Source organism: Lampetra planeri, chromosome 20 (genome assembly GCF_965212315.1).
Source record: "Lampetra planeri chromosome 20, kcLamPlan1.2.h2, whole genome shotgun sequence".
NCBI classification, from domain to species: Eukaryota; Metazoa; Chordata; class Hyperoartia; order Petromyzontiformes; family Petromyzontidae; genus Lampetra; species Lampetra planeri.
The window spans coordinates 3737987-3764068 of NC_136126.1; the positions used below are offsets into that span (position 1 = coordinate 3737987).

General features: G+C 45.4%; 1 protein-coding gene across 1 annotated transcript in view; it reads right to left on the minus strand.

Annotated features, from left to right (window-relative positions):
• Positions 1 to 9436: 9436 nt before the first annotated feature.
• Positions 9437 to 26082, minus strand: part of LOC144724287 (pappalysin-1-like) — a 156978-nt gene continuing 140332 nt past the window's right edge. The window contains exons 23-24 of the mRNA XM_078603273.1: positions 25153 to 25251; positions 9437 to 9559 (exon numbers count right to left, since the gene is read on the minus strand). Coding sequence (XP_078459399.1) covers positions 9443 to 9559; positions 25153 to 25251 — 216 coding nt within the window. The 3' untranslated portion in view covers positions 9437 to 9442. The remainder of the gene's footprint in view (positions 9560 to 25152; positions 25252 to 26082) is intronic.

Sequence of the window (26082 nt, forward strand, 5' to 3'; positions counted from 1 at the left end):
CTCATTTGCCAGTAAAAAATATGATAATTGTTTTTTTACCCTTCTATCTGGCAACAAAACTGACACCTTTTTTACAAGGATTATGATTGCAGGTATTGTGGTCTATGCAAACATGACTCCTTGTAAAAAAAAGGTGTCAGTTTTGTTGTCAGGTAGAAGGGTAAAAAACCAATTACCAAATAAACTTGTCTGCTCGACACAACTTGAGGCAGAGATGACGAAGCTTCCGCCTCTGAATAATGAACAAAGAGGAATAATGCGGTGTGCACGTTACATCACAGTTTATTATTGTTGTTTTAATTTGCCAATTACAGGGGCAAGAGATTATAGGTGGGTAATATGTAGTTTGAGAATAACATCACAGACTTAATAACACATCGGCCTTTGCATTAATAATATACGCTATGCACAGATTCCAATTTCTTATTAAAAGGAAAAAAAAAACTAACCTTGAATAGCGAACAACATATAAAAGGTTATACACACCACACGCATTTCTTTCAAGTGGATGATTTATTATATTTCCTCTTTAAGTAAATTAGTAATTGTAATGTTTATCATGTTATGTTTAACTCTTACATACATAACAGTGATAAAAACACAGACCCACATATGCCTATTGTCTTCTAAGTGATACAATTATTATCGTTATTATTATTATTATTTCTACATATATTTAAATATATGCTAAATGGAAAAGTGATGAACACTGCTCTTTTTTTGTCGGTGTTGCCGATTGGCGTGTTTCTGTTCTGTGTCATTTGATTGGGGACCGAGTAACTCGTAAGTGATGTATTGATGAACGGTCATAACGTTTTGCCGACTAAACTGTTGACCCATAATGCCATTGACGATGATGATGATTTCCTTGCGCGACTAACAAACACAGACACACGATATGATGAAGTCGGGGCTGGGTGGATGGAGTGAGAGGGCATTTTGCAAACTCCACTTGAAAGCTTGGGCTAGCCAGCTGTGCATCTCCCGTGCACAAACACAAGACAAAGTCATGCCATCGCTACCCATACACACGAGACTCCCCACACCACCGGGCGGCCCAAAGCATCTCGATACTAATCTACAAGGAGACGGGTTTTAGCCTTTAAATGTAATACGAGACGTAAACTAAAGATTTTGCTGCACATCAACGATTTAACAACAAGAAAAATAACAAAGGGAAACAAAACAAATATTTTGATCAAGGCCAGCAGCAGCAGCTCAAGCAAGGTCAACACAGCAGCTTCTGTATGAGAAAAACTTTATACATTAGCACTGTCTTGCTTTTTTTATTTATTTAACCGTATAAATTAACACAGTGAGTTTTGTCGTAATAGTAGTAATAAATATACAGTATTATGTACATCTATGCAGTGGGTTGTGTATAAATAATGACCAAAGTCACGACAGAAGAGAGAGCGTTGTAAAAAAACTCATCAATATTTTTTTTAAAAACAACAGAGGCAGCTACAGTACAGTAGATCTGTTGGCATCGTGTGTCCAGCGAATGTTCATGACGTTTTTACCAAATGGAGTATAGCAGCGGAATAAGTCCATTCCCACTGTGAAAACCTATGAAATATCAACTCACGTGGTTTGAAATGGCACGTACAAATCTGCGTGAAAAAAAAATATAACATGTATTTTGGTTTATCGACTTTACAAAATAAATGTATACAATTTAGCGAGATTTATCCGAATTGTTATGAAATGTCTTTTCCGAGGTCTGTGGAAGTTCATAATTAGCAACAGCCATGTTCAATCCACTGCTGGACGAAGGTATATTTACATGAGCGTAACATGTTCATGTCACCGGCAAAACCAAATTTAATGGGACAGAGTGGGAAAATATAACGTTTTACGAGTGCCAAAATTGGCCCCATGTACTTATTGATGAGGGGCATGCATCAAAGAAGAATGCGGCAGTAACCAAGCCAGAGATATTTCCTGGTTAGTTCCTACAACCGAACAAATTCGTTTGCGACCATTTAGATATTTGCACGCTTCTCAATGGGAAAGGACTTTGAGGATAAAACAAACCAAACCTGTTGAATTGTAAAAGTGGCTGATGATCCAATTATGTTCATCGATCGTTGGCAAGCAAAAAAAATATACAAAAACAGGTACAAAATTATCTCGCAGCAGCAGGATCGGTGAGTCCATGATGGAGAGGTATATGTTTTGTTGTTTTTGACGGAAGATTACTGTTATTACCCATGCACATCAGAATCTAAGTAAACGTCACGACTGATTTATTTTTTGTAGGGAGATACTGAGACGCACGTCGTCGAGGAGAAGGGAGAGAGAGAGGAGAGGAGAGGTTTTGTTGGAAGCAGTCCAAGCTCGCATCCACCCAAAAAATTATTTTTTTCTTGAAAAAAAAATTGTTTTGTTCTTTTGTAGCAGCAAAAACAAAGTGACCCGGAGCTTGTGCTTATGCTGTGCAAACTCCGAGCTCACCAGGGAAAAAATAACAAGTCTACGATAAAAACATAACAGGAAAACAATTTTTACAATCACTTGCTCACTCACACACTCAAAACGGTATTCTTTTTATGTGTCTCTCGGCTAACACTGACCCCCCTTTTTTTTCTTTTAACTTGAATGATGAAGTGAACAGGCCACCCACGGGATAAGAGAATGCTCTTAATAGGAAAAGGGAATTGCTGTTGCCCCCGCCCCCGTCCCCCGCCTGTAACTTTTGCTGATATGTCGTATGTCGGTTGGTGAGTTGCGTGATGGTGTCGGTTACTGCCATCACACGTTCACTACATCAGCAATACATACAAAACACAGCGTACATGAAGTAATACGATATTTGTGTGTAAAAAAAAGATTAAAAAAATATACGTAACAAACAAACCAAAAAAAGTACTTTAAAACATAGTGATGAGGTCATTCAGGTTACATCCCCGTTCACGGTTTTTGTACCGAGAATGTAAACCGGCGGTGTGGCAGTGATGCAACCCCGCCAAAGTGTTCCAACGGATATTGGCAGAGCTGAATGTCGCACCTCGCGGGGCAATCCAATGTGCTACGGGGCCTGTTCAGCTAAAAAATAAGTCAAAAATGAACGCAAAGAGCAGGAGTAAGTGACAAGCAGCAGCAGCAGCTTCGTTATCGTTTGGTTCTTCAATTTATTTTTTTAACTTGTATTTAAGAATTTGCATCTTGGAATCCCTGCCTCACTTGATACAGCAAATTCAGCTGTGACCGTCCCACCTGATGACGGAGACTTGTGTTGCCTCCGAAACGTCGTGATTTTTATTAATTTATTTTTATTAATTTTAATTTCATTTTTTACCTACGTGACTTTACCGAAAAAACTGAAAGTATTCTTCAATTTTGTCTGCCACGTTTGTGGGGTGGACCATAACAGACGGTAGCTCGAGTACAACAATAAGCAGGTGCTTGTAGTTTTTGAGTGTAAGTTCTCCGACAAACAAATACATTGTCAGCGCAGGCAACTGCAATAGATCAAATTGAACGCAGGTGACGATTTTACTTTTTAGCTCAAAGAGGCCCCCCCACTCCCCCCCCTCGTGAAACTAGGTTTTGTTAACGTTGTTTCAAAACAACAAAAACTCAGAGGCTCATCTCGTTTTGGCATGATAACACAAACGTAGACTTTACATGGGTGCAAAAGTGCAGGCGAAAAAAAAAGATTCTCAGAATACCGCAACTGTGCCATTTAAAAGCACTCCTGTGCACAGTTATTGCACTGATAACCAGGCAAAACGATTGCCACAATTGTGCAAGCGTAGCAGCAGCAGCAGCAGACCGCTGCTGAAACATTAAGGTCTTGTGCATGGCACGCTTCTCCGTTTGCACGGTATCCTGTTTCATGGTATTTTCGCAAACAGTATTTAGACGCACGTCACAAGCATGTAAAGTCTGCTAACTGGCAAGAAAGAGAAGCAGCACACATTTGAAGGGAGTGCAGAAAAACGATGGCTCGCAGTAATACTACAACCCTAGAAGTAGTACGACAGCAGAGAAGTTCAGTACAGTTATCCCCTCGTTATTCAGAAACTTGCTCTTTGCGATTCTGGCTATCTGCTGATCGCATCTGGAACTCTGACTGCATCGAGAGAAAGTGATGAGATAATTTTCACGTATGCAAAGCTTATTTACGTGTTAACTTGGGGAAATAATAAAAAAAAAGATAGGATGTCGTAGGCCAATGTCACGCGCGAGGATGTTTTCGCGACGTTTCCCTCGCGAATAACGAGGGAAATACTGTAAAGGGAAACGTATCGTCTCATTTCAAATGTTTTTCTTCTCAACTAATATCACTGCTGATGGTGTTTCACTTTAAAATGGCTGCAAAAATTGGAAAATTACTTTGCTGACAAATTTGTCTGCTACTATAAAGATGGGGGGGTTGGGGGACGCAGGGGGTACAGTGCCCCGCTATGCATCATGGGCAGCAAATTGTAATTTTTGTTGTTTATTTGTTGCATTAGGAATTGATATGTTTACAAAATTTCGATAAATCGCCGTAGGACCAGTCTACGCATCGATATATTGATTGATATCGCAATTTTGGTAGTAGCAATGGGAAATTGATTTTTTTTTTATATATTAATGTATACATTTTATGCTTTTTGTACGAAAAACGTATATATTTATATTAAATGTTATAGTTTGGAAATTTCCCCCTAGATTTCTTATTCATGTGGGGAATTCAACAGTTTTTTGTTTCTATAGGTATACATATCAGATTAAAATATTTAAGCAGCACAAATAGAAATCGAGACAACTTTAAGCACTATTGCAAATATACGCCACAGACTGGCTTTTTCCAATACACCATGCTTGCCAAAAGTTGTCCCACAGAGCAGCGTGAGTATACGATATGCATTTTTTTTCTTTCCTTCTTTTATGAACACCAACAAAAACAAAAGTGAGTTGCAATGATGCTGATGCATAGGCAGGAATGCTTGCTTTGGAGGAATGGGGCAGGGTCGAGGCAGAACGCACACTTGTGCGGGGTTCCCCTCCTGCCCCCTGCCGTGTAGACGTTGTTGCTGCTCTCCGATGACTTTCTTCATGTGGCGCGTCGTTCGGACACGGCGCACGACCGTCCGACGTTTCGCTCCACGCGAGCGACCGGGAGCATCGGCGACTCCAAGAAGCTTCCGGCAACGTACAGATTTCAAATAAAAATTTAAAAAATGTAAACTCTGGGTGTCGACGATGCCGGGCGGTCGCGCGTTTGCCACATTGTCGCGCAGGTTCGCGGTTCGGATCCCAGCGGCCACCCTGGTTAATTCTGCGGGTGTATTGACCGAAAATAAATGCATCGTTTTCTTCGTAGGAGGACGTTAAAGATCCCTATATTTGCCAATTGTTTAAATGTGTTGCACATCACCTAATTGGTTAAAACTGCATGGCGATATCACCTCCGACTGACTGTAAAGCAATCGCATACTATGCTAGTCTGTGAAACAGCCTTCTCCGAGAACGACGCGCCGCAATACCAAATGTAGAAACCATTTTGATGGAATCTTCAAATTCGCCGAGGAAGCTCCAAGCACGTGGAGTGAAACGTCAGACGTGACCGCTGAACAGCACGCCACGCGCGCACGCTACAACCCGAGGAGCCACCTGGAGAGCTGTAGAATGCACACTTTGTTCAAATAACAATAAAAACGATGACAAATTTTGACTGAAGTCTGCGGTAAACCAATGCATGGCTTCACGGAGGTTGTGGAAGACATTGTATCGGATAGTTTGTGAGGTCATATTATTTTCAGCGTCCTTGTTCCTGAATGATATGCTCAATTGAAGGCGACTGGTGATGGAAAAATTCCTGAGTTGCTGTTTGCAACGAGGAGGCAGAGCTCATGGCGTCTGTATTTTTTTAGTTTTTTCCGTAAGTTTTTCTGTTTTTTTTCTTTGTTGTTTTTGTTTTTTTTTGTTCGTTTTTCTTAAAAGCTGTCTTTAAATAGGAAATAAAATCTGCGGAAAACAAGAGCAGAAGGCGGGAGGGGGTGGGAGAAAGAAAAAAAAGCAGGTCAATCTGATTGCATCAAAACACAACGGGGCCACGGCACGCGTCACGACGCCCACCGGCACGACCTCCACGGCGACTCTCTCGTGTCGCGGTGTTTTTCAATGCAGCACCTAAAGCGCAAGTGGTGCACGCACTGCAATCGACGGACAAACACACGTGTGTTCAAAAAAATCTCAGAAAATACAAACGAGCATTGATGCAAGTCACGTAATTCGAAAACGAAACTAAACCATTTTTATTTTACCAGATAAGGCCCACTGAGCTATATCGCTCTTTTTCAGAAATGACCTGGCCACGAATGAAAGTTCAATCAAGTGGCTGACAATGTGGACGTTTACAGCAGCAAAATACTCTAAACGCATGTTTCTAAATGTGGAGGGAAAAACTGGAGGACCCAGACAAAAATCCACACGACCACGGGGAGAGACAACCTGCGATCGATCACCAAATATCCAGGCATCAGGGTTGGGATTGAACCTACCACCTCTTGCATACCAGGTGAGGGAGTTAACATCTCACCACCGCGGTGCCCCTGCACGGCACCACAGTGAGCGGAGGGTGGAGGCTCTTTGCTTGCCAGGGTGTCGGTACGAATAAGGTCAAGGGCTGCCAGTGCTGAGGTTAATCTGTCCTCTCACTAAATCTCAAGTGTTGATCCCCATGACATTGTGCTGTGAGCATTGGTGGCGCTAGGCCCAAGAGAAACCCACCAAGTAAAGCTCAGGGGTCCTCCCCCCCCCTCCCCCCCCCCTCCCCCCCCCAAGCAGCTTAATGGGTCCCCGGATTCATTAAAAAGAGGGGTGCATTACATATCAGCCCCAAGTTAAATTCTTAATCAAGATGATAACGTAACATACATAAAAAACAAGATAATTTAATATCTGGAAATCTCTGTCGTGTCTGCAATTCTCTTCTCTCGCCTCACCGAATCCCTATGTCTCCATTGATATTATCTGAAAATTGTAATACATTTATTCTCTACATCATTTCTGTCATCTGAATTTATCCCTTCAAAGTTTCCCTCGCCCTAAAATAATGTCTATTCATACCCCCGCCCCCCTCACTCGTAGGCTTGCACCCACCGCTAGTTGTGGTCACACAATTATAATTCTTTTTTTTCTTCCCAATGCAAGCAAGCCCGTTGTTTGCTTGCGTGCGGATGCGAAATATACTCTAGCGAGGACAGAAAGTCATCGTGGCCAAATCAAGCTCGCGCAGTAAACAGAGCGAGAGGGCTCTGTCACCACCTGGGCCAAAGAATTCGTCCCCTTTGCAATCCAACGGGCACAACACCAGGTCCTGGGAGCTGCGTAAAATTTCCAAAGAAACAGAACGTTCTTTGTGGCACGACTACTTCACAGCATCGGAGTTAGCCGCTTGCTTGTGCTCGAACCGATCCCCCCCCATGCCCTTGTTTTTGTGCGCGTTAGCGACGTCTATTGTGCCACGATGTAATCGTCTCTATTTTAATTCAATTGCATAATTTTCATTTTCTTTGGGGGGCGGAGGGGATAAAACATATACTGTACGTGATTTGGGGGGGGGAGGCAGGGAAGATAGAGCATGTGGGTTTACAGTTGTTTTACAAGTCCGTTACATAATATTTGCCGAGCGCCAGGAATGTCATGATTGCTGCCCTCTCTCCAGCGATTCAATCGTGATGATTCAGTCGCAATTCGAGGAGTGAATCAATTATCTTTCCTCTAGGCGTTTTGCCGTCTCAGCTTGTTTCGTCTCAAGAGTTGTGTTCACCCCCCTTTTAGCCTACGCATCGAATTGGCATTTAATTTGCATCGACGCTGGACAATTTATTGTCACGTTCACAATGTGAAGATTGTATCACGAGTGTGGGAATTACATACTCTCAAGGGCGCTGCAGTGGCAAGATGTTAACTACCTCGCCTGCTATACAGGAGCACGTGGGTTCGATCCCAAACCTGACTCGTGTATATTTGGAGTTTGCGTGTCTCTTTTCCCGTGGTCGCGTGGATTTCTCTCAGGATCCTCCGGTTTTTCTCTCCACATTTAGAATCAACATCACGCGTTTTTGGCTGCAATAACTTTCCACATGGCAAGCCACATCACTGGGCTATTTGTGGCCAGGTCGCTTCTAAAAAATATCTATATAGCTCAGTGGAACTTACCTGGTATAATACAAAACATAGTATATCGTTTGTATCGTTACATGTACACAGAGTTGGGTCATGATTTACATCTTCTTGGTTCTTTCGGTAAAGTCACGTAGAAGGGAAATAATAAAATAATATAAAACATAATAAAATACAATTCTCACGACGTTCCGGCCACAACGCAAGCAGCCGTCCTCAGGTGAAGAACAGGACTGTCGGAAAGACAGCGTCCGAAGTTTTTTGGATTTACATTTCAACTGCTAATATTACCAAATGTGCAAACATACAAAGGTGTGCTCACTTGCAGCAGGGAGACACGACTCGCATCATGCCTTGCACATTGCATGCTCTCAGCCTTGGTAAAGCCACCAGCCCAAAAGTACTGGAAGTGTCATCACCACTCGCAGAAAGTGTTGGATTTCAACCACTAATACAGATGACACTCAGTTCCCAACGGTCGTGAAACTTAAGATGGCCATTAGAGGGGATACACACGAAAATAAACACAACGTAAAGTTTGCTTCCGAACAGAAATAAAGGCAGGTACTGGTCATAAACTGCCATTTGTTTGATCGAAAAACATTCGGAGAAACGAGAGGATGAATAAAAAATGTATATATATATTCTTCCAAAAAAACGTATCCTTCTCACAAACAAAATAAAAATGTTCGCTTTATGTTTTAAGACGTGATGGAGTCCATCCAATTACAGTCAGAAATGGGACGCTGCTATAAACACAACGCGTGAATCGCAGCTTTAGATGCCAAGGAGTGGCTGTGAAAAACAATTCTGTTTTGGAATAGGGCTAGGTTACCCAAATTATAAAATAAATCAAATTACGGCCACTCTCAGTCCACCAATGGGTGATGGCCTCGCCACGCCGCATGGGCTCATGGGAGACCCATTATCATACTTCACCATGATGCTGAGTGAGGGTTGTGCTTGATGAACGGTGGGGAAAGCAAGACCGGTTCTGATGTCACTCGCCACTAATGCTAGCCGTGGCCTGGAGTCGAACTCGGGCTGCCGGGCTCAGAGCACAGCGCAGCGCTCTAATCGCCGTACTGCAGCTCTACACCACTCGGCTTATACGCAAGCCTACGTAACGGGTTGACCGAACGGAGTATAACCTCTAATCCGTAACGGGAATCCAGCAACAATAGTCATACCCAGTGATAGAGAGTGTAGTGATGCAGAGTGCAGAGAAAAGCTCTTACCAGCAGCAGCAGCAGTGATGCTTGGAATGCCCCCCCCAACTCCACCCCACCTCCCCCCCCCACCCCCCCTGGTGTCTCCTCTATCGGAACCCTCCTCCCCCAAGGCGTGCCCGCCGCTTCTGTGCATTCTCTTTAGCGGAGGGGTCACGACAGGCGCACTCCTTCTTGCGGTCACAATTGTCTGGAAAGGTGATCACCTGCACGGATACAAAAAGGCACACCACACGCACGCACGTACAATTGATTAACTCTTTGAGTGTAAGCCAGGCATATGCGCGTGCACTCGAAGGCAAAGATCCTCCGTGTAGCCAACAGTGGCGTTAGTGAGCACAGGGCAGGCACGGCACGGCCACATGGCCAACTCGTGTGTGGCCAGCATCGCGTCCAGCCGCCTTTGTCTCCCCAGGCTTGTAAGTGCAGTGCGCTAATCACTGCCACCGTCTCTCGCCACGGGTGTGTGCGTGCGCGCTATTGTGTGTACAAAGCAAGGATCCCGCAAATAGCCAACACAGAATCGCACTCACACCCACAGTTTGGGCACTTTGGGACAATCGGCCTTATAGATACCCCACGAGTATAATAAGGAGACATCATAGGGCACAATCACGTTTAACTTCAGCGCCTCAACCTCAATACACGTGATACATATTTTAACACTCCGCTGCAGGATACGGAGAACACCGCCTTCACACGATTCAATCGCCTGTTGGCAATCGAAGAAGATGGTCACGAGAAATGAACGGGGTGTCTAGAAACGGATCACCCTGTAAGTTTAGGATCTCGGCGACCTGCGCTCAAACGTATCGCCGGCGAGGACAGGTGTCTGAGCCTACCCCCACTCGCTTGAGGCTAAACGAAAGGTCAACGCGCCTGAAATCGAGTACCCGCTGCATTGCGTGACCCCCAGCACAAAAGGTGGGCGGTATGGGACATGGGCTTCTGCGGCCATCTTGGAACACTCTTCCTTTCGATATTAGGGAGCCACCGGGAGCAATGAACTTTTAAATCGTCAAAACTCAGTTCTTAAAAATGCTTTTTATGTTTAGTTTGTTGTCCTTCTGCCGCACACATGAATAGGACGGTCGGCTGGGTAGGGCGCAAAAGCAGTTTAACGTACGTACATACGTGCGAACTACGCTAACCTTAAATTTCGATTTAAAGCTTTCGTGACTGCAGGGATTCATCTTCTTGGTTCTTTCGGTAAAGTCACGTAGAAGGGAAATAATAAAATAATAAAAATAAAACATCATAAAATACAATTCTCACGACGTTTCGGCCACAACGCAAGCAGCCGTCCTCAGGTGAAGAACAGGTCTGTCGGAAAGACAGCGTCTGAATGACAGCCCTGTTCTTCACCTGAGGACGGCTGCTTGCGTTGTGGCCGAAACGTCGTGAGAATTGCATTTTATTATGTTTTATTTTTATATTTGTATTATTTCCCTTCTACGTGACTTTACGCTAACCTTAACCGGTGTTTGTCCAAGGCACTTGCCTCGACCGTTTGCAACCATCGCATGGACGGGGGATATTTGTCTATTTGCTGCATGTGCACGCCAATTTTTACAGGTTTCTAACTGCAAGGGCGGAGGTGGGGAGGGGGTTATCCGCGACATTTACTCCGCTAATCCGTGAAGAAACTGTGGAAAGTAATAGGAAGCAACAGGGAGAAACCGCAGACGATTGTGGGTAATAGGAAGAATATTGCCGCAGATAACTGGCATTTTTCCCGGGACCCTACAACTTCCCACGGATAAAAGGAGCTGTGGGGGTACCAGGGACACGGATAAGAGGAGTTCTCCTACATGAACCTACAGGCAACAACAATACAATTTCAGGAAATTCCACCGCAGCCCTGTGGCTGCTTTTGGCAAGGAACCCAACAAGAACACCGTCGTTGCGCGCGTCACCACGTGGAATTCTTGTGAACTTTTCTATCTTCCCCTGTGTATGTAAATCTAGAGGGGTGCTGCTGTGGTGTAATGGTTATTAGCACACGGGACTTGCAATCCAGGGGTTGCTGATCCGATCCCTTCCACCCCCCACCACCACCAGGCCCCCTTGCTGCAGTTGAAACAATGAGGAAAAATCTTGACTTAAAGCTTTCATGACTGCAGGAAATCATATTCTTTGGGTCTTTCGGTAAAGTCACGTAGATAGGTTCAAAGACAGGTTCGTGACTTTACCGAAAGACCCAAAGAAAATGAGGCTGAGTTTCTGAAATCTCCCCCAAGCAGTACAAATGGCTGGAGCACCACGGTCAGTCGATCGGCAGTTTGCCCACTGACGAGATCTCGCGCAATGCGGGGGGGGGGGGGGCTTCCTCGACCAGTGGGCAGACCATGAGGTGTTCCAATGGTCCGCCTCTCCCATCTCTTCCAAGATGTCTGGCAGGCATGGAAGACGAGGCAAAAATACCCTCAGAGAAAGAAGCCCTGCGGAGCTCCGTCGAGCAGGGCTGCGACATCGCGTTTACCAGCGGTAAATCTGCACTCGCCCAAAATTCGAAATTCCGGCACCGCTTTCTGTAAGTGATGAGAAACCCATGGCAAGAGGAAAATGTGCGCAGGCTCGAAACGAATTGATGTAACAGTGCACGAAGGTGCTCTCACAAAGGCACTGCTTGTGAGCAACACCCATGTGTGTTGTTAAATGGTATTTGTCCAAGCAAATTTTGTTGTGCGACTTGAGCGATTGTCGTTTTGTCATCTTTCCCACAGAGCCTCCTCCTGTCTCAAAGCATTCCGAGTGAGGTGGTGTACATTTTGTTATATCAACATCTGAATTTTTTACCCAACCTTGCCAAGTCCATAGACATAATAGAGCACGGTTAACGAGCAAATAAAGATAAAAAAAAGAGTCAGGAGTGTTTGAGCCTTTGTGCGCGGCTTTCGCATGAGATATTTTCACTTGGCCACAGGACAAGTTTACGAAACGGATGTGCATCACACACCGCTGTTGACGAAGGTCACCGGACATTAGCGTTTGAATGATACAGTCAGAATTAGTTGCGCCGAACCCATAACCGCAGTGCTCAAGATAACACCGCTCTTAACCGTAACCCCTTGGTAAGTTTCATACAGAGTTCATAACATTTCTATACTCTTCAGAAAGAAAGGATAATGTTGCTAATTTTGTTCCCATTGAAGTAACATCTGCTTTCGTGAAAGGCACTGGAGGCTGCGGACTATGGACTTCATTTTGGTACCAGATGTGGCCAGTCTATTTTAAGAAGCAAACCCCTCCAATATTTACCAAAAGGTACGAAAGCTGCTCTTAAGTAGACGAGCCATAAAGGCTAATTTTGAGCACATGTCAGACGATGTGGCACGTCACAGAGACACATACCAAAAGGAAAAACTGGTCCAGGAAAAAAAATGACAGTTGAGGATAGATTCCCACCGAAGAACGCTCCAGTTCATACGCTCTTCAGTATTGTGAAATACATTGCTCGCGTTTAGAATAACAATTTATTTTGGCATTCTTGTGTTTGAAAACTCAAAATTCCATTTTTGACTGACAAAAGACCATGCGGTTTTTTCATTTTGGCTGATTTTTCCATCTGCTCAAAACGGGTTTTAAAAATGTTTAAAATTGAATTACGGGCAGACGGGTTGTGCAAACAAAACTTCAAAAAAGAAGAATTCTATCGTTTTAAATAAATGCACACTTTTTTGCCGTGATTCTTTATTGATTGCACAAACCCTCGTGTACCTCCCAAGAGAAACCACGCATTTCTATTTCTCTTGCCAGTGAGGTACGACAAATCCCCACAAGATGAAACAAATGCCATTACAATAAATCACCGTGAGCTTTGGCACGCGAGAGGCAGTCCCGACAGTTTAGGGACCTGTCCTCTTTTATCTTCAAACATTTAAAGAACACCTTTACGCAACGTGTCCATCGGTCCCGCCTGTAAACAGCCACCGCAAAGGGCTGTTGTGCAAAGGCAAATCACCAGGCAGTGCTGCGGCGGGGTCCTCCTTGCGCTGTTTTACGGCAGGTGCGGAAAGAGTCTCATATGAAGGGTTAATCATCAGACATATTCCAAATTTGGTTGGGGAAATAAAAAAGGGGGCAAAATTCTTCAAGCATTACAGTGTCCGGTGGCACACACTGCAGGCATACATTAAGCATCAAAACACATGCTGGCTTCAGCACGGACAAGGGGGCAGCCGAAAGGAATGAAGGTAGGGGAAAGCGAGGTGGGGGCGGGCGGGGGGGAGAGTAAAAGAAAGAAACAGAGAGAAGATGTGGAAAAATTTAAAGCAGAGAAGGCAAAAGCGACCAAAGTCAATTTATAAAAATTAATGTGGTGATAGGGGGCATGTGCACAGAAGTGAAAAAAGCATTGCCTTTACATTTTGTTCTGCTCAGGTTGCCGCTGAATTAACAAAAACTTGGAATTGACTATAGAAAGATCCCCCAGTGTAGCCTTAACAGACTGTAGGGGGCAAGTGCTGTTAGCGAGCACCTATGAAGGCCGGCACGGCACACGATAGGGTGGGTGGCCAGCAGCACGCCCGGCCGCCTTTGTCTCCCCAGTGGCGATGTTTACACACCACACCAGATACTCATTTGAGGCTGAGTCGACATAGGGGAGGCCCAAGACCGGTACTGATAGTCGTCACTGGTGTTGGCCGTGAGCGGGAATCGAACTCGGGCCGCCAGATTCGTAGCGCAGCGCGTTAACCGCTACACACACACACTTGTCGACTGGACGGGGAAGCCAAAAAACGAAATGGACCCCCGAAGGTTTAGACTGAAAGCAAAGACTGCAGCATACGAGGCTAAAACACGCGCAAAAAAAATATAAAGAAACAAACATTTAACGAATACGACGGGAATTCCCAATAAACTGCGGGGTGGGTGCCGGGGGGTGGTGAGTCGTGGGGAAGCGGTGTTCATTTGACATTTAGAAACACGCATTTAGATTACTTCGATTAGTGTCGGTCTGCTTTTCCACGTGATACGCCGCCATCGTTGAGCTATCATTTGTGGCCAGGTTGCTTCCATAAAAGAAGCTAAACAGCCCAGCGGACCTTACCTGGTAATGTGAAGAAAAAAAGTTTAGTTTTTGTTTTCGAGATTCGCTTATCTCTCCTGTACTCTGCACTCCTACAGCGTGTTCACACACTCTTTGTTGTCGCAAATTTCTGACCCCCCCACCCCCTCCCTCCCTCCCTCTCCCTGAATGGACATCTGCGTGGAAAGAGCCCTCGTTTCTCTTCTTCGGATTTCCTCCGGCATGAATAAAGATCGTGATTCTGTTGAGAGATGCGACGCAAGGAAGAGAATGGGAGAAGTGTGCGCGAATAGAAGCGAGCTCAACATTTCCTCCTCCCCCCCCCCTGCTGGGTGCCCCAGTGTAAACGCGAGGTATTTTTTACTACCACCAGCCCCTGCCTGCCCTCCTTTTCCTGACCCGAAACGGCGGTAAAAATTGTAACGCGTTTCATCTGCTGCACGCAACGAGCGGGGCACGCATGCACACGGGCAGGCGAGCGTGCAAGCGATGGGGAACTGGGGGGGACGGTGGCGGCTGGAGGGGGGGGGGTGCAGAAGAGGAGAAAGTTGGGGCCCTGCAGAAAGAGTGAAGCAAGGCACTGCATTGGAATGTTTGTTACATTGTGTTGTTGACTGATTACAAACCAGGCCAGACATCGGCAGTATCAGGCTCTCTGTGCGATCTCCGCCCCCCCACCCCCTTCATCCTCCTCCTCCACGCCACCGTACCCAAAAAAATTATTTAAATTGCACAACTTTACTTGCATAAAGCGAAGTCTAAAGTACTGCAAACACCGGCTTTACTGCCAAAATGTTTTTACTATAGAATTTTGCATCCTATGCATGTGTGTTCAGTTTGCTTACCATATGTGTAAAGGTATTCAGTTTCACAATACGTTTTGCGAGTAAATCCAACCGCCGTTGAAGCTGTGTGCGCTCTTCTGTTTCTGGATATCAAGGGACATCGAAATCTTCTTGATCTACGTCAATTTATTTATTTTTTTGCAGCCTCGCATTCGAAGATCACTTTCGGGAAAGAGTATTTTTTCTTTCCCTAAACAACGAATGGTCTGCGAACACATTCCCAGCAAATTCTTCTCATACCACTTTTTCTCCGACTCTGCTTGCGTGTAAACAAAAAAAAACTCAAATATTTTTCTGACATGCAACCATCGTTTTAATATATATTGCATTACACTGCATATGTGAGAAATATTAAAGCGGTCGTGTTCAGACTTTACCTTATTTGGCAAAAGGCTGACATTACAAAGGTTATAAGTTCATTTTGTATGTTGTGTGTGCGGCGGAAGCCAAAGTGTAATTAAGCCTGGGTTTTTTGGGCCGAAACCAACGAAATAATTTATTTCAGCGAGTGGCGAAGGCTTTGCGCAGGTGTTGTGCATGTGTGTTGCTCTGTGTCCTGTGGCACTGTGGCAGGGTGAAAAGAAAGAACCCTTCGAGTTTGGGGGCAGAGAGGAAGACGAGAGGGAGGGGGGGGTGCAGAAGAAAAATAATGACTGACGAAAACATCAGTTCCTTTTTGCCTGCAGACACATCTAGCACTTGATAAAAAAAAATGTAAGTGAAGAAACATCTTAACACTGTTTTGCAATAAAATGTACTCACACGAATTAAAACCACTTCCATGTGTTACGAGCTTGCGCTAACCTGCATGCCAGCACCACAGCGCCCACACGCGCGAACGTCACTCACCCGTCGCTCCGACCCTCCAGAGCGGTCAGTGCTAATGTCGGGATTAAGGAAAAAAAAAATGTTGCACACCCCCCCGCCCCCCCCCCCCCCGACATCTGAGCTGCGAGCGTCAGGCATCTAAACAACAAAACCACAGCTAATTCGCTCTCCGCAACCTTGCAACCTTTTCCCCAGCCTGTCCCAATTATGATCAGTTCACACACACACACAAAAAATGGGTGTTTTGCGTGGCCTCGTCGTACATATTTGTACCTTGTTTTTTTTGGGGCCTGAGGCGACGACCTGAAATTGGAGCAACCTTGGGGAACTTGTTGGGGTCTCACAGAGGTTTGCCAGACTCGCTACAACAAAGACAAAGGTCCCCCGTCTAGCCTCAACAGACTGTTGGGGCAAGTGCTGTTAGCACGGCACACGAGGGCGGTGGGTGGGTGACCAGCACCACACGCCCGGCCGTCTTTGTCTCTCTAGTGGCGATGTTCACACACCGTACCAGTTACTCATTTGAGGTAGAGTCGATCTAGTGGACGCCAAGGACCGATTGGTGTTGGCCGTGAATGGGAATCGAACTCGGGTCACCGGGTTCGCAGCGTAGCACGCGCTAACCGCGACGCCACCGCTCCCCCAACAACACCTTGACCAGCTCACGCACGCATGCGCACACTCACACTCGCCCACGCATGAACACCCGCACACACGCGCAAACACACTCGCGTGCACACATGCACGCGCACGCACAATCAGGGGCCTTTGTTTTCGTTGTTGCATTTGCACCTATTATTATTATTAAACCTTTCTCCAAACAATTCAGTCAGTTGTGCATATTTCAATTCCTGTGAATAGCAAATTAAATGGGGCAAATGTCAGATTTAGTATTTTTTTTACACATGTGCTTGCCATTGGGCTTGATGCACGTGTTTATATGTTCCCACCCGCAATGTCAGGTTTTGGCACGCCACACGGCATTCGCAAGTGTTCAGTGCAGCTTCACTCTTGCAAAAGCGATACCATTCTTGACCTTCCCCAGCAATGACATCGACATCTTCATCAGGCCAACGAAGAGCTGCATCTACAGTCGATCTGCATATGCAGCAGAGGGACAGCTGCAGCGAGGGGGGGGGGGGGGTCCCCTCAGGCAAAAAAAAACCTGCACTCCGAAACGTTTTGTTGAGTGATGTTAATTATTATTTTTCTATTTATTGATATAATTATTTATTTATTGTTACGTTATATAATATGCCCTCGAGTTCCAAGTGCTCTTTTGAGTTGCACTTTCGGGGCTGCTGGAAATAAAGGACAGATTAACAGTGGCTCCGGGTGGTGCAATGGTTCGTGCACTTTGCCGGTGAACCTGGAGGCCTGAGTTTGATTGCCGGCCGTGCAAAAGAGCTTCATAGCTCATCGGATTCCTCCAGTCGAAAGAAAGATTCTGATTCAGTGATAGCAAAACCAACTCTGGCATGACACATTCCTTCCCCCAATCTCCAACCTGCACGATCGAACGTGTGGTCAAACAGCCCCCAAGACTGCGACAGCTTGAGGAGGCCTTCATCCAGCAGTGGATTGGCTAAGTAGATCTATGGATAATTCGTATTTAAAAAAAAAAACACTTTCCAAAGGTGTAATGTTTTCAATTCTCGCATATGCGCATGTGACGAAGTGGCTTAGTGTATGCATATATGGCTTTATAACTCCAGAGTAAAGCAACCCTCCTCACTTACATTTGTGCAGAAAAGAGGGAATATAAAAACCGAGCAGGACAAATCACTGGTCTTTCAAAAATATGGGTCTGTGTCGTGGACCAGACGTTTACAAGCAGTCAAATGTGTCCAGAAACGTGTAATGTACTCCATAAAATAAATAAACTTTGTTTCAACAATAGAACTCATAATAGGCCATTGGCAGTGCTGCGTTCTTGGCAAGTAGCGGCGCTGCATTATTCTGATTCTTTTCATTTGTCACTTGTCATTAGGCTCTGCCGCTTGATGTATTTCTCTGCCGTGAGAACACAGACCATTTTTGGCAACAATGGGGGTTCTTATTGCCTACGTTACCTTCCAAAAAACCGTGTTCCTCTGCTGCAAGACGCTACTGCCCATCATGGTGTGCTCTTAACTCACCAAACCGTGGACATTCTATCTGCGGCACAAGGCCACTCCAAACATTTATCTTGGACCAGCCAATCCCAACAGATGAATATACATTTTACGACTTTTCCAATGAGGGCTGGAAGGATTTTTTTAAATATATATAATTCTGTCAGACGCTCGCCGCTGACACAATTAATTTCCAAATCCGTGGTAACTTTTAAGGCCTACCGAGAGCACCGAGAGCTTAGTTTTTGTATTATGAATATGTTATGCCAGTATATTTACACTTAAATAAATTGTAATCATTTTTTCCCCTCTCATATTAGCATTTTAAGAATAATAATAATGTGATCTACCAGAAGATAATTTTAAAAGGCAACTCTAATTTGCTCTGCTAAATAATTTCAAATCACATCAAACGTTCGCAATACATCACCTGGGAGTAGTAAACTAATATATATACACACAAATTTGGCGAAACCACAGGCGAGCGAACAAGGCAAACAAAACCGGCCGGAAACATTTGCCCGAGCTCTGCGGTCCTATATTGTAATGTTCGGCCAGGTCCATTCGCGAGCACCGAAGGAAGGCCCTCTTGTAACATTTCAGCGACTGGCCAGATTTAAGCCCACCTGTTGCTCAGTGATTGGGCAACACACAGCAAGGCGAATTTATACTCTTAGATTTTTCGGTAAAGTCACGTAAGTAAAAAAATGAAATTAAATGAATAAAAATAAAATAATACAAATCACGACGTTTCGGAGGCAACACAAGTCTCCGTCATCAGGTGGGACCGTCACAGCCAGATTTGCTGTATCAAGTGAGCCTGATTTGCTGTATCAAGTGAGCCTCACTTGATACAGCAAATCTGGCTGTGACGGTCCCACCTGATGACGGAGACTTGTGTTGCCTCCGAAACGTCGTGATTTTTATTATTTAATTTTTATTAATTTTAATTTCATTTTTTTACCTACGTGACTTTACCGAAAAAACTAAGAGTATGAATCCTTGCAGTCACGAAAGCTTCAAATCTAGAATTAAGGCATATTCATGTCTTTCCTTCCTTTGGCCACTGCGTTAAGGCGAGGGTTTGGTGACGGCTAGCGAGAGGCTGCAGGAAAGGGAGTGTGTGTATGTGTTGCAAACCCATTGCCAGGTCATTCTGGGCAGAAATGAATCAGCAAGTTGACAGGCTCTACATTTTTCACAAAGTACAGTAAGTACGCCGCCTCTCTCCTTAGTGCCTTTTTTTAAAAAGAAAAAGGAAATTCCTTCTGCTCCGTCTGAATCCGCCCGAGCCCAAACGCAGACACGCGTGCAGCCTTAATTTGTCGCTGAAAATGTGTAGTGCGTGCAATCTGTTCGTTGCCACTTCTCGCACAATGCAACAATACCGTTCGCCACGACACCATCAACCAAAATAGGCGACGTTGATGTTTCACATAAAACAAGGATTGGGAAGCATTTTCATTTTGCCCCGCCCGCTGTCGCAACGGACACCAACTCCTCGGCCCAGTGAGAACCGCTTCTGTTCAAGATTTACAAAACGGATAACTCAGCGGCAGTCGCAACGACTTGCCACTGTCCCTCTTTTCACGTGCGAATAATTAAAAGGCAAATGCACCATGCACACAGTGTGCACACGGCGGTGGCGAAGGAGCGAGTGCACCGGCATATGAAACTGGTGATGTCCACAGCTGAAACGTCAGCGACGAGCAATGTCTGAACCACCGTCCCCCCCCCCTCCACTAGCCAACGTTCACCAACATGGTGAAGTCGGGGGGGGCGGAAACACACAAACGGTTGTAAATAATTAGTTTAATACAATTACCATACACATTTTATTTACCAAGCACCTAACTGCAGTTGCATTGACTAGACTCTATCCTTAAATTTAGCTACATCACAAATTGAAATGTCAACGTATTTGCAATGATTTCCAGCTCCAAATCTACTGTGGGCCCTCCAACACACACAGACACACACCACTTCGATTATATTTATTGTTTGTTATCACATTAGTTTACCCAGGAAGAGCCTTAACGAGTCTCAATGCTTTTTTGTCGGGAGGGTATCCTAAAGTTGTAGGTCTTTCTTAGAGAAGCCGGAGGGAACCCGTGCAGCACAAGCGGGAGACATAAGTTACAAACTCCACGGAGAAAAACGTCGGGAATCGAACTCAGGGCCCTTTCTTGCCGAGTGACACAAATGTAACTGCAGTATCACCCTGTTGCCCGAATGATGGCAAGATTGTCATCGAAGCCCTCGCATCATTATTATCAGCCATGGTCAATCCACTGCTGGATGCAACCCTCCCCAAGCCACTACTCGATCGAAAACGAATTTCTTTAGAACTTTAGTTTAAGTTTGTTCCCCCCCCCCCTGCACCTCCAACTAGCACGGTCGGGTACGTATGGTGCGAAAGAAGTTCAACATACATACAAGCCCACTTATGTAATTTGTATAGCCTGAATGATGATGTCATTAACATGTGTGTATGTTCTCTAATCCATGCGTTCCTCAATCCATCGCTCAATGCCATTCCAAGGCATTCATCTTTCCAAGCTACCCTGCGCAACTATTCACTTTTTGTCACATTCTTGTGCTATTGCTAATGACCGTATTCCTGAGCCATGTGTCACAGCAGATAGTACGCACTGTTTAAAACGTTCTTCTGTCCGGCACATTCGCTCTATTCCTTAATGTGATTCTGACTCCTGTGCCTAAACTCACCCGAGCACGTAACGGAGATGGGAATGTGCTGATCATATTCCTCCTCTATGTTCCCGTTCACCGGTGCATCAGTTATAAAAAAATCTCCCCTACTAACTTCATCATCATTTATTACTTACACCGCATTTCCCACCCACCCTCCCCACCCACTCCCCCATGCGGTACGTTGAGGTGCCGGAACAAAGGGCGGTGAGACTTGGCCCAGCAGTGGCGTGGTCGTCGCTCATTGCACAAATGCTGCGGTTGGAATCCGGCAAGCTACCCCGGTTAATACTGCGCGTGCGTTCACCATAAATGACGTGCTGATTGCATCAACGGCGGATGTTAAAACAAAAAATCCGCAATGCCGTTGAAAACGAGAAGGTCATTGTGCACCAGCATCATGGTCCAACATTTGCCAAATTTGCGCCTCATTTGCTTTTGCATAATAATAATAATCACAACTTCCAGAGCGCCGTAACATGGCAAGCCATTAGGAGGATGGTGAAAAGTATTACGATTTTAAATTTCGATTTAAAGCTTTCGTGACTGCAGGGATTCATCTTCTTGGTTCTTTGGGTAAAGTCACGACAGACCTGTTCTTCACCTGAGGACGGCTGCTTGCGTTGTGGCCGAAACGTCGTGAGAATTATTTTATTACGATTTTGTATTAAAGTGTCAACCCCAGCTTACCGATGACTCTTTGCACTGACTTCACGATTGATATTCAGACCGCAGACTAATTTCTTCTCTTCGGGCATATAATCGCAGCGAATAAATGTCCCCATCTCTGCAATTACCCACTGTTTAACTGGGAAAGGGAATACTTGTGATGAAACATCTAATTTACAAGGGTGTCCAAGGCATCAATGGATACGTTCATAGCACAAACATGTAATGGCACCTTTAACTTTTTAAACCTATAACTTTCAATTTGTTTGCAATGTGCTGCCACCCTGTTTGCATGTTGCTTCATCACGCTTGCACAGCGTTGACTGACACCTGGTCCACACATGACTACAAAACTGGCTAATGTGGAATGCGGGCTAATGCGCAGAACAATCCCAGCAACGAGGGTTTTTTTTTTTGCGACAGACGCTGCTGCTGCTCTAGCTGCGGCCGCTTTAATACACTGTACGTTTTATTGTGTATGAATTATAATAATGCCCGTGCACTTTACTGGGTCCCTTTAGGGGGTGGCGGGGGAAACAATTTCCCAAAATGTTATTTTTTTTTATTGCCAAAGCAAAAAAGAGTTTTAACTGTTGCTTGGATTCACCGTGGGCTGGCAGCAATTCAGGGCAATCAGTCCCCTTGCGTTGCGAAATCCCCGTGTGAGAAAGGCCTCTTACGTTCGCATGCACCAGTAGGTAGAACACAGAAACACAACCAGATGTTCGGATAATATGAATCCGAGCCCTATTAAAGATCACTTAATCCGTAAGTGTTTGTAATGGTCAGTTATTTCCCCCCCCCGCCACAAGGAACAAGTTTTGTGCGTTGTGACGGCTTTTCCACGGTGGGGACGCGACGTTCAAAAGGAGATTAAGATGTGTGCAACGCATTTTAGAGAAAGACAACCCCTTGCTCCCCCCCCACCACCACCACTTAGCCTCATGGAGTGTTGAGCCAAGTGCAGTTAACAAGCACTTATTAAGGCTTACCAGAGCATGGGGTGGGGGGTATGAAGCAGGGGGTTGAACAACGCACCGATTCATCGATTAATAGCGATTCCTAGCATGTTGGCAGGAGAGTTGCAAAAGGGGCCGGTTGCCCCCAGGCATCGCGCGGAAGAGAACCCCGCGACAGGCCTGGCCTGTTGCTGTTGCTATCGTTTAAGGAGGCCGCACGTGGAATTCTGCCACGGGCCAACAGGAACCTCTGGGTGGTGGCCCTGAGTATCGACACTGGCTTCGAATCAGGCGCGTGCGCAAGTCAATTGCGTTTTCACGTATTTGCTCAGATAATGTGTAGTTTATGGGAGGCTGCGCTGCGGACAGCAAATGGGGGCAGCACTTACGTGCTCACAATTCTCTTCCCATTGCTGACCAGCGTGTGGTATATAACAATGCGGATTTAATTTTAAAAAAATCTCGACAGCATCGGGGATGGAGTTGCCAGCTGTCCTGCTTTGACCCGGACGGTCAGGGAATCGGCACGTGTTCGGGGCGGCGACAGTTGGCTGTGTCAAGATTCGGCGGTGTTGCGTTGAACTTGATGACAGTGTTTGATCGCAGTGTTTGATATACCTAGGCTGATTGGGAAATAAGTCCAAGTTGAGGTGTGTGGAAACGGTGGCACGCCCCTGGGGACTGCCAAAAAGTCTACACACGTAGGCGCTGTATCTTATGGTTGACATCGCCCAGCACCAACGAGAGGCACACTACGATTGACTACAGAAGTTAAAGTAGAATGGACCAATCTTGATTTGTAGCTTTCGTGACTGCAGGAATCCATACTCTTTGGTTCTTTCGGTAAAGTCACGAAGGTAGAAACATAATAGAACACGACGTTTCGATCGCAACACAAGCAATCATCATGAGCAGTATTTTTTATTGCTGTGGTTGTCCCACCTGATGACGATTGCTTGTGTTGCGATCGAAACGTCGTGATCTATTATTTTTCTACCTACGTGACTTTACCAAAAGAACCAAATATTACAGAATGGACCATTGAATCGAATTGCGAGTCTTTCCCACCCGTAGTACGCACCTCGTGACTGCCTGCCTCTACCTCCGCTGTGCTGGAGCAAAAATATAATACCAGGTACGACTCTACACGTTTAGGATGAGGCCCAAGCCATATTCGTATACCAAGTAATTTAGCTACACATGGCCGCAAATGAAACTCAGGTCACTGAAATTGTAGCAGTGGTGAGTGCCACTGCAGAACCTGTACACGAAGACAAAGATCTCCTGCTACGAGTGTTTGAACAATTGCCGATGGTGAGCACCTATTAAGACTGGCACGGCGCACAAGGGGGATGGTGTGGCCTGTACCACGTCAAACCGCCTTTGTCTCCCCAGCGCTGATGTTTACATGTTGCACAATATACCAATTTAAAGCTGAGTTTCCCTAGGGAAGCCCAGAATAAATTCTGATACCACTCTTCAGCACAGTACTGTAAACTCATTCCTGCATCTGCGTCAGTTGCCAAATGTGAATAACTCGCCTCCTATTTCTCTGAAAAGTTGTAAAAAAAAATTGGAATGGCATTCTGGTGTCTGACTCTGCCCGTCTATTGCCTCGCCTTCCACTCCCCCCACCACCTGCCCTTGACATGCATGCCCAGTCACCCCGAATGACATCCCGACCATCATTCCCAGCCTAACTCCTTCCGTCATTGATCCTCTGCCTGCCAAACCCATCCATCACTGCCTATCCACTCTCGCCCTTTACATCACAAGCTTCATTAATGCCCCTCAGCCAGTGGTGGATCCAAGGGGGTAGGGGAATGCCGGTGATGCCCCCCCTCCCTCACCCCACTACCAATCCCACTAGAGACCCCAAAAATGTGTATTTTATTGATATTCACAAGAGACAATACACTGAATGCTTATTGAGCAATGCAAGGCCCTATTTTAAGAGCTTGAAATTTCAAGACTCCCTGCCTCCTTCCCCCCTCCCCAACCTTCTTGAGAATTTTCTAGATCTGCCCCTGCGCCTCTAAGCCTCGACACTACTGCTGTCAATCCCATCCTGAGAACAACAAAAAATCACGGCAAACCTCAACATCCACGTGACCTTCCCTGCTACCTCAAAGCTCCGGTTCTGTGGGCAGCGGCTTCAAAAGTGATCGCCGCGCACCCCTCTTAAACGCACCTCCAGCCACGGTCTTCGTGATCCGTCATCAATCTGGCTTCCACCAAGGCCACACCGCTGAATCCCCGCTCCCCCCTACGTGTGCTAAATCACGTTCTTCTCCCCTCAGACGTGCATCCTTCTCGCTTCGAGTTCTCGTTGGTGCTTTCAACACCATCAACCACTCCATCCTTCTTAAGCGCCCTCCATAACTATCCCAGTGACCCCGGGACACTTCTCTCCTGTTTCTACTTTAACCTCTCAAAACCTCTCCTTCAATATTTACCTACAAGGACTGTCTTCCAAAACCCCTGTGCTACGGCGTCCCAAAAAAGACTGCAGTTTGCGTGATGGTTGTTGCTCCTTGACGAGATCAGCAAGGTAAATGTGGTTCATTTGTGGCAAGCGTTTGTGTGTACAGAGTGGGACCTTGTAATGTATTCGAGTGCAGCATGGGCGTGTGACTTGGTCACCTGTTTGGAGGTGGATGTGGAATCGCAACAATCCCCTCCGTCGTAGTGGCAGTAGGCGTTGTTGTTCATCGGATCACAGTACCCATCTCCGACCCATAACTAAACACCACACAAGTGCACACACAGCCCACATCAAAATTAAGAATGATAATCATGATACGGGTGCTCTTTAGTTTTCCAGCAGAGCCACCCTGAGTCTCTGGAAGGAGTGGAACAATTACGCGAGTTCATCAAATAATGTTGATTCTTAAACTCATGACACATGCATTGAATTGTATGTGGAGAAAATCAACGTATTTATATTTATATGTATTATATATATGATATCTAGACATGTTCGGGCACGTTGAGGGTGATTTGGTCATGGATTAAAACTTGAAGATCTGCTACAGCAGGGTAAAGAAATAACGAGCTTAAACATTAATTCAGTGGAACTTTTCCAGCCATATTCCATCGTGCATTCAAAAGTGCACGTGGAATTTTACTCACACGAAAGGATTTACATTTATTGAGCGCTTAAATGCAACTGCACCTCAGAGTGGTGCACAAAAGGCATAAATAAAATGAAGTGGGAAATGACGGTACAGAACAGGAAAAAGAGATCTAAAGATAAAAGAAAAATGAAGATGTAAATTCCAGATTCGTATGCAGTTTAGAGGGTATTGCAATTCAGGGTCATGAATCTTGACTTAAAGCGTTCGTGACTGCAGGAATTCATATTCCCTGGGTCTTTCGGCAAAGTTACGAAGATAGGTTTAAAGAAAATAAGAAAAAACGACGTTTCGATCGCAACACAAGCGTTTCTTCATCAGGAAGAGGGGGTTAGCTTCTATAGGGAAACTGTTTATAGAGGTTTGAAATGGGCGTAGCCCAAATGTCAGCAGCCAATGTTAATGTGAGTGGTGGGCTTTTCCACCAATCAAAGGGCTG